The sequence below is a fragment of the Macrobrachium rosenbergii genome, chromosome 37 (assembly GCF_040412425.1).
Source record: "Macrobrachium rosenbergii isolate ZJJX-2024 chromosome 37, ASM4041242v1, whole genome shotgun sequence".
Lineage (NCBI taxonomy): Eukaryota > Metazoa > Arthropoda > Malacostraca > Decapoda > Palaemonidae > Macrobrachium > Macrobrachium rosenbergii.
This window is the reverse complement of record NC_089777.1, coordinates 44273999-44284089: the sequence shown is the minus strand read 5'-3', so window position 1 is coordinate 44284089 and position 10091 is coordinate 44273999. Positions and strand designations below refer to the sequence as shown.

Here is a 10091-nt window from a genome sequence, read left to right as displayed (position 1 = left end):
ATAATCTTGCATGCAACAAATTTATTAATCCGTATTTTTCTCTGGAAACTCTTTTTGACAACTTCATAAAGAATTCCTTTACTTGTACTTTTGCCCAGTCCCATCATTTTAAAATATCTATGAAAGTTCCTTGTTTTTTCTTTATCTATTCCAAAATTTAACGAAGGCTTCCCCCGTTCCCTCCTCCTCCAACATCTTGTTATTGAGTTTCCAAAAATCCTTTTTTTTTTTCAGCACCATCAGTAACCCTTGCCTTTACCAGCATCGTAGAATGATCAGATAAACTAGTAGGTATTGTAACTGTACTATAAATACGTTCAAATAAATCCTTCGTATATATACCATCAATTCGAGAACCATAATTTTCTTTACCAAGCAAGTAAATTTCGGTATACTTTTGTATACTAAATAGTGATCTTTTAATCTTAAGGAGCTAATTAAATTTTTCATTGCCTTTGATACTTGAATGGATTCACTATTACTGTAATCTCTTCTGATAGTTAAACAAATGAAATCGCCACCCAGTATTAACCCTTCAATATTGTGTCTTAAAAAGTACAATAAAATAGTCCTGTAAAAATCCTCCCTTTCTCTTATCTTATTTTTACCGGCTGGGCCATAGACATTTACCACCAGTAGCTTTCTGTCATTGAATACCACTTTTATACCAAGTATTCTTCCCTCATAATCCTTTTCCCTTGTTATTACTTTTATGTCTTCTTTTCATCTGTACAGAGCATCGTTTCCTCCTTTTAGTAATGAGGTTGTGTTAAGTACAACATTATAATATTCACATAAATAATCAAGATCCTTATAGTCTCCACACTGTGTTCTCGTAGCATCATTATGTCTATTTTATATTTTCTCATTAATGACACCAGTTTCATTTGTTTCCCGAGCTCGTTTAATCCATTTATATTTAGAATCACCACTGTTAAAGCATTGTAGTCTACGATTTACATTTCTGTTTCTTATGCGTATGATTGGTTACATTCACCTTATCATCTTTGCGCTTTTCCTGTGAGCAGTTGTCTATTGTTAATTTAATTTTCACTACACTCTCAGTATTTGTATTCCAGCTGCTAAAATCTTCAGTTTCAATGAATTTGCTTCACTAGTGCCCATTCCAGTATCCATTTCCATTTCTAAATCGTCTTCCTCATCCTTTGTACACCGAAGCTAGAGTTACTATTTCCTCCATCCGGTCTACCAAACCTGGTTTTTTAAGCTCTCCACTGAAGATTTTAAAGTCCTCCAGGCTTCCTACATATTTCTCAGCCACTGGATTTATATCCGTTACTGCTGGGGAAATCAGCATAATGTCACTCTCCGTAACTTCCGTTTCGCCTTGTTGAATTAAAGCTCTTTCCTGTCTGCTATCATCTTCATTTACACCTCCTTTCTGTGTAACTGGACACTCCAGACTTAGACTGATGTCTTGTCGTTTTTCCGTTTCCTTCCTTCTCCATCTCAGCGGATAGAAGGTTATCCGTCTCCTCATCTAGTGGGTTCTTTTCAACCTGGTTTTGTACTTCTCCGACTTGCTTATTCGTGTTTGTCATGATCATATCCAAGCCATCTCTCATCCTTCGCCCAGCAACCCTTTCACTGCTTAAATCAGGAAGATCATCTAAATCATATACATTTAACTTTCCATCCCTCTCCGTCGTGCGATTGACTGCCTTATGTGAGTCACCACTACACTTACAACAGGTTTTCACTTGACCTTGGTATAAGAACGTTACTGTGTGACCTCCAATTCTCATGGAAGACGGTATATGATTTTCAGTCTCCATTTTACCGTTCTAATACCGTTGTGTAGCCCTTTGGCTCTTCCATATGCAAAACCATTTCGTCGTATCCCATGCACTTTTCCATATTACTTAGAATTTCTAAGAAAATGTCATCATTATCAGTTGAAAACCAGTAATCTCTACTTTTACACTAATGTGATCGAATAACGCTTTGTGTAAACCAATAATCTCTGCTTTTACACTAATGTGATCGAACATCGCTTTGTGTAAACCAATAATCTCTGCTTTTACACTAATGTGATCGAACATCGCTTTGTGTGAACCAGTAATCTCTACTTTTACATTAATGTGATCGAATATCGCTTTGTGTAAACCAATAATCTCTACTTTTACACTAATGTGAACGAATATCGCTCTGCGTAAACCAGTAATCTCTACTTTTACACTAATACGATCGAATATCGCTCTGCGTAAACCAATAATCTCTGCTTTTACTCTAATGTGATCGAACATCGCTTTGTGTAAACCAATAATCTCTACTTTTACACTAATGTGATCGAATATCGCTTTGTGTAAACCAATAATCTCTACTTTTACACTAATGTGATCGAATATCGCTCTGCGTAAACCAATAATCTCTACTTTCACACTAAAGTGATCAAATATCGCTTTGCGTAAACCAATAATCTCTACTTTTACACCAATTTGATCGTATATCGCTTTGCATAAACCAAATAACCTCTACTTTCACACTAATGTGATCGAATATCACTTTGCGTAAACCAATAATCTCTACTTTCACACTAATGTGATCGAATATCGCTTTGTGTAAACCAGTAATCTCTACTTTCACACTAATGTGATCGAATATCGCTTTGTGTAAACCAAGAATCTCTACTTTCACACTAATGTGATTGAATATCGCTCTGCGTAAACCAATAATCTCTACTTTCACACTAATGTGATCGAATATTGCTTTGCGTAAACCAATAATCTCTACTTTCACACTAATGTGATTGAATATCGCTTTGCGTAAGCCAATAATCTCTACTTTCACACTAATGTGATCGAATATCGCTTTGCGTAAACCAAGAATCTCTACTTTCACACTAATGTGATCGAATATCGCTTTGCGTAAACCAATAATCTCTACTTTCGCACTAATGTGATCGAATATCGCTTTTTGTAAACCACTGATCTCTGCTTTTACACTAATGTGATCGAATATTGCTTTGCATAAACCAATAATCTCTACTTTTACACTAATGTGATTGAATATCGCTTTGCGTGGGTTACGATGAAAAAGCAAACCCACGGAAAACTCGGATAAGGTCTTGTGGAATTTGAAGGTTGAGAGGCTTGGAAAAATGAAACTAACAAAAGAAGGAAATATGACTCAGACTAAGAAGAAATAACGATGTTAAAATTTCAGGATGTCTTTCAAAGTTGCTACTTTATTAAATATAAAGGGTTGAATGATATAGATAAGCGGTCTAAGTTAATATCGTTGATTAAATATCATAAGATAGATATAATGCTCACTGAAGAGCACAACGTTAAATTAATTCACCTGTTACAAGTATTGACATAACACTTCACAGTAATGTTTAATCCCTCACGGCTAGCGAAAGGTGGTGCGTTGGTCTTAGTTTCAAAATATAAAAATATTGAAGTTTTGAACCAGAAAATGATACAGAATCACAATCGATATAATGACTGTCCTTCACATTATAAATATCCACGCTCCATCAGGTGGTAATGACTTTAAGGAGAGGGGAATATTTTTCTCCCAAGATCTCTAGTATTTTTTGAGACCGACTTGATAGCACGATCTTAGGAGGGGATTTTAATTGTGTTGCAGTGCTTAGGGGTTCTAGCTCTACTAATCTGAATTTGATGCCTAAAGCTTTATGTGCGCTTATCAAGCATCTTGCTTTAAAGGATAAATGCTTAATTAATAAAGGACATCCTCAAAATACATTGTGTCAGGAAAAATTATGGATCGCGTCTATAGGCAGGTTTTATACGGCTGATCTCTTAAAAAAAAAGTGTACACTGAACCTGTTATGTTTTCTGACCATAGTATGGTATGTATATAGAGATAATACGCAGTAAATTGTGTGGTAAAAGTTATCTGTGCAAATCAAATACTAGTATCTTGAAAAATCGGGACATTCATAAGGCTTTTAGTGAATTATGTCTCACTGTTAGCTCAAGAAAAACGACCATGTTAATATTTTAAAGTGGTGGGAAAGGGCCAAATTAGAAACCAGAAAATGGCTCATTGCTTTCTCTGAACGGTTTTTTAGCGAGAAATATGGTTTCTTATACATTTGGCAAACACGATTAAAGCAATTGTGTATGAAACATGATGAATCTGTTAATCAAAATCATAATAATCGGGTGCTAAAATCCAAAATTGAGGATATCAAAATTAATATACTGAAAGGTGCTAAGAATCGTGCAAAAATCGAAGAATTAGATCTAGGGGAGAAATTATCCTCTTTTTTAATAAAAAAGGAAAAGTGTAAACCGATATTGTCTCATCTGAGTAGGGTAAAATTAGGTACTGGTACACTAATCACTAATAAGGAGGTATTGCCAGATTATGTTAATTCTTATTATGAAAATTTGTTAATACAAAAGAAAAGGAGGTCAATTTCTGTTTGAGTAAATTATCTCCGATTGTCACGGAAAATGATGAGAAGAAGAAGGTTCTGCTTAAAGATTTTACTAACGACGAGATTAAAAGGGTAGTTTTTTCAGCGTCGAAGAAAAAGTCTCCAGGTGGTGACGGGCTTCCTGCTGAATTTTATAATAGCTTTTGGAATGTTATCAAGAATGATTCTGTCAAAACTTTACATTGCATGAAAACTAATTGTATGCTATCCGAAACACAAAATTTGGGTATAATAAATCTGGTTCCTAAGTCGGGTGACCTACCAGTCTTAGACAACTGGCGCCCAATTACGCTTTTAAATGTCGATTACAAATGTTTAGCTAAGATACTGAAAAATAGAATGCAAAGTGTATAGAGAAAATAATATCGAAACATCAATATTGCTCAGGTATTGGAAAGTCTATTACATCCTGCAATAACTTCATCCGTGATATAATTTACTATACTGGAACAGCGAGTGTACAAACTGCTTTAGTGTCGCTTGACTGGACTAAAGTTTTCGACAACGTCAATATTGAGTTTGTTCTACAAGTCTTGCTTAAATTTGGATTTCCTTTGGAACTCACAAAAATAACTGAGGCCCTCTATAAGAACTATAGGGCAAGCATACTACTGAATGGCAAGTTAACCCGATCATTGCAGGTCGAAGCTGCCCGTTAGCAATGCTATTAGTCATTGTTTTGCAGGAACCTTTCTACAGAGCTATTCACTCACACCCAGATTTACAGGGTGTTGGTTTGTCCAATAATGATTGTGTAAAGATTATTGGATCCGCTGATGACTCATATGCCTTTGTGACTTCAGATTTACCTATCTCAAAGGTTTTTTTTATAATATTCGGAGATTTGAAGTTGCAACGGTTGCATTATTAAACAAGAGTAAGAAGCTGGTCATTCAGATCGAACTGGCCACTCACTATCTTCGTTGACATCTGTTTCGCAGAAAAAATGTTCGGTATTATTCATGATAGGAATATTAAAATCTCTTGTGTAAAGAAATGTGAAATAATTTTGAATAAGGTATACACAACAGTAAACTTACTTAAACCCAGGAAATTATCCTTTTTTCAGAAAGCCATTATCATAAATAGTTTGGTGCTATCCAGGATCTGGTATGTGACTCATACGTTCTCTCCTTTAAAAAAAACATGTAACTAAAGTGAATTATATAATTTTTCAGTACATTTGGAGCGGAATGTCTCATCCCATAAATAGAAACACATTATGTGTAGAACTCATATTTACACGAAGGCATTAACTATTTATTGTTACACTATGTTAAAAAATTTCGTAGCTGATATAGGTATGACCAGATACTATTGTACAACTAGAGTGAGTTATTTAATTCAGTGTGAACCTCTAAAAGCCTGTGCCTGTGTCTCCCGATCACTGTTTTGTTCATCACCTTTATACAAGTACACAAATTCTCTGGTTTCCCGGTATCAAATAAAGTATGCTACAAAAAACTGTTACCGAGAGTACATCCAGCTATTATGGAAAGTTTTCCGCTACATAACTGGTATAATCTATGGGAAAGAGTTCATCTTCCTTTCATTTTCCCTGGAGAATGAGATTTTCTCTTTAAATTTATGCTTGGCGTACTGTCCACAAACCCGAGACTAAAGATTCTGAAGATCATAGATGATGACACGTGTGCAAAATGTGGAAATAAAGAGTTTCCAATGCTTGTCTTTTGTTTTTGTGAGAGTATTCAGCCTTTAAAAAGTCTCTTATGTGACACTATTGGCTATTTGTAGTATAGATAGTGAAAAACTTCTACATACAGTCATGATGGATTATCGGTGTAAACCCAAAAGAGGGGAAAACTGTGCATTTATTTTAATCTTTGATTATTTGTATTTTATATGGAATGGGGGGAAAACAAACATTGATATAGAAACTTTATTTGAATTAATAAAATCAAAACGGAAAATAAGGAGACAACTATTATTAATAAAATACAAAGACACCTTGGGCAATCACTTTCCAAATAAATATATTAATTATAAATTGTAATTGTAACTGAATGGCTTCATTGGTAATAGTGTTTCTTTATTGTATTTTTATTTAAGATGTGCTTCTAAATATAATGTAAACCTTGTTCATTTTTGTGTTAGTGTAAGAAATCTATGTTAACCCTTTTTTGTAGTACTTCGTAAATTTGTAATGTTCATCTTTTGTAAATATTATATACTGTGTTTTGAAATAAAAGAAAAAAAAAATTGATCGAATACCGCTTTGCGTGGGATGCGATGAAAATACAAATCCATGGAATCGATCCTTTTAATTAGACCAACCATTCTGGCAAACTAGCCTTGATGTTCTTCGTCAATCTCAAGCACTGGTTTCCCTAAAAACAGTCAACCTGGCACTTGCCAAACTAGTACAGCCTTTCCTCCAGAGGAGCTAAAAGGCAGCTAGCCCGGAAGCCAGACGAGAAGTCCACAAGCGGTAATTGGTGTCATCTGGCTCTATGGTAGTTGTAGTATAATTACTGTTAAGAGTAACTGTATCAGATACAGGCTGAATGCATTTGTACATATTGGTTTGACTTGTATAACAGCTTTTGCATATCCATTAATGTTACTGCCAATACAAAAGATCACAAAACATCAGTACATCAGCAAAGGTACTCAAGAGATAAACGAAAATACTAAATGCTATCACGTTCACTCTAATTCAGGGATCGACCCCAAAAGCAGAAAACTTCCACAATTCAAGTTGCTTCATATGCATAGCTAAAAGGTTCACCTGGCTTATTACTGTTAAAAGTACAGTATCATTATCATTAGTTAATACTTTTTCTTCCTTTAAAACGATTTAATTATACTTGCAAAATAATTTAGTCTTGTATTCATTTATCATTTTAAATGGGGAAAATTGATATTTAAAATTTGGTCTAACGAAGTTTATTTTGCAAAATATTTCTTACTTGTATTCCTAACACACACGCACACACACACACACATATATATATATATATATATATATATATATATATATATATATATATATATATATATATATATATATATATATATATGTATATAGTTACTCGCCAGCCTTGGCCTTGGCAACGTAATGCTATGAAATGGCTAACAGTAAAACAAAACAAACTAAGAAATATGAAAAGAAAAAGATTACTAACCTTCGGTACTCTTATTAGTCAAGTTACTTACTGCAAGGCGTAATTATACTCATTTAACGATTAATTACATTTACTCAACAATTAATAACAATAGTTTACAAATTAATACTAGGGGCACACGTAAATAATAATAAATGAGCTGAAATTATAAGGATTCGGCAGTGCCGTAAAAGATGAAATTCCTCATCGCACGTGGATAGGTCCAGACAACGAATGCAAGGGCGAGCTGAGAGTTTCCTTCATCACTCACGATAAAGGCATCCCTCTGGAAGAGAGAGGTGTCGAATTAACTAAGGGACTGGCGAGAATTGAAGCCCTAACACCATGCACTTGGAATACTAAGGATTCCCTAACTAACAACATGCCCACGAATGGCACAGCTAATCGAAATTCATTTATATCGCGCTTTTCACAAATTGGAATTAGACTAGCATGCAAACGATGGGTGGAAGGCTGAGAAAAGGATTGACTAGGGGAACAAAAGGAGGGTTTACTGATATGAATGGAGAGAGAGAGATACATGTGGTGGGCACGGGATATACTTGGAAGGGTTTGTAAAAGTTGAGAAATATATAAGTAGGAGGAAAAACAGTCCTCCAAAATACTCGAGTTTTCTTAGGCTTACTGTAGGAGTCCAAAGAAACACTCCAGTATATGGGTATCCTGAACTAAGGCCTGTCACACATGGGGCATAGGTTGCAGACCTGTATAATGGGCGAGCGAGAACAGTGGACGTTCGCTCACTGTCAAAGCCAAAACATATCTGAGTAGTTCCTCTTCAGTCCTTGCAGTGGCTCTCCCTCGGCAATCTGTAAGGGCACGAGATTTTGATGGTAGAGGAGGAAGGTACAGGAAAGACAAAATGAGAGAATTATGCCATGTGGGCAGCCATTTGCACTTCGTTTTCACGGGGCTGCCATTTTATGAGCAAGGATTAACCCTGCACATAAAATAACCCCCGTATTAGTAGACATTTCGTCCTTAACTGGATGAAAAGTCTACTAGAACAGGATTAATGTGGGTGAATGTAAATTACTCTGAATTAAGAAGTGTTTTTGGCTGACTGGCCATCTAAGCATACTCTCGTACACAGAATGACCTGGCATTACTAGTGCTAAGAACGCGTGCTTGCGCTTATTTAAATGAAGTACTGTCTGTGGGATAAAGGTTAAAACTGAATATTAAGGTAACTCAGTACTAAGGTTACAAAGTTGAACTAACTGAATTCCACACAGACACAAACTAGCACAGCACTATATGTTAAATACTAGGTTACTAATTAATTGCAGCATAAAACACTGAAGATGTAGTACAAAATTTACATATAAATACCATACTTAATGCTAAGAATGATGTGCCTATGTTTCTTTAAGGAATGTACTGTCTGTGGGGTACACTAAATCGAATAGATTCATTAACTAAAGGAATGCCCCACAGAACTTAGCTTATAAGAGGTGCAAAGTAATGAGCAGGAGAACGAGTACTGCTAGTTTATTCAGAACGCAGGCCGCTTATAAAGTGGCGTGCGGACGTCACACAGAGGAATACAATAGAATTCAGGTGACGCGAGGTCAATTACTCTCGGTATTAATTATAATGGATAAATACAAGTAACATAAAAGGTAAGTTAACAAGAATTGGCATAACAACATTCTAGCACATGTGCAAAGAAAACAGATACAAATGAATTAGTAGTAGATACATATTTACACTGGAAAAATACGGCTAATTTTGCTTGACCCAATTTCGTAGGAGCGTTATTGCAGAAAACGGGTGGTTCACCATAGAAAACCCGCTTAGCAGGGACTTTATAAATACTCCCCCCCCCACAAGACATGGGTAACATCTGATTAAACTAGGTATCTACTGGGCCGTTGGAGAGTGCCGCGGCACTGCAAAGTCAGCTGGGGAGTGCGGTGTGAGTGGGAGTGGCTGACTGTGGCACTGGCTGGGTGCTTGCGGGGTCGGTCATGCGACTTTCTTTTGGGGTGGCTCGGCTGCGGAGGCGATGGTTCTTGCGGAGGGCGCTGCATGGTATCGTCTGCGGCATCCTCCAACAGGGCGGGCTTGAGACGGTCGACCGACACCCAATCGTCCTTCCAGTGCAGGGCGAGGCGGAATGCTTTGGTGTTCTGATCGAGCACGCGGAAGGGCCCTCTGTAGGGCCTGGTTAGTGGAGGGCGGACGGTGTCGTTCCTGACGAAGACGTGGGTGGTGGAGGACAGGCTGGGAGGCGTGAAGGTTGCTGACCTATCGGTATACGTCCGCTGGCAGGGGCCGAACTTCCCGACTATGTCGCGGAGCCTCTGGACTGATGGGTTGTGGCGATCTCCCGTGACGAGTTTGCCCAGGACTACGAGGGGCTCCCCGCAGACTTTCTCTGCTGCGGACGGGTCGCTGCTGGCTCTGGGGGCGGTCCTCAGTCCGAGGAGGACCCAAGGCAGCTGGTACTTCCAATCCTTAGCAGTGCAGTGGGCCATGAGGGACGCCTTCAGGGACCTGTGGAATCT

At 37.1% G+C, this 10091-nt stretch overlaps 1 protein-coding gene across 1 annotated transcript; it reads right to left on the bottom strand.

The window, feature by feature from the left end:
* Positions 1 to 1892: 1892 nt before the first annotated feature.
* Positions 1893 to 5110, bottom strand: LOC136825223 (uncharacterized). The gene is made up of 3 exons (XM_067081246.1): positions 5001 to 5110; positions 2486 to 2965; positions 1893 to 2403 (listed from the first exon to the last, which is right to left on the bottom strand). Exons 1-3 carry the CDS (start codon positions 5108 to 5110, stop codon positions 1893 to 1895), a joined length of 1101 nt encoding a protein of 366 aa, XP_066937347.1.
* Positions 5111 to 10091: the final 4981 nt, after the last annotated feature.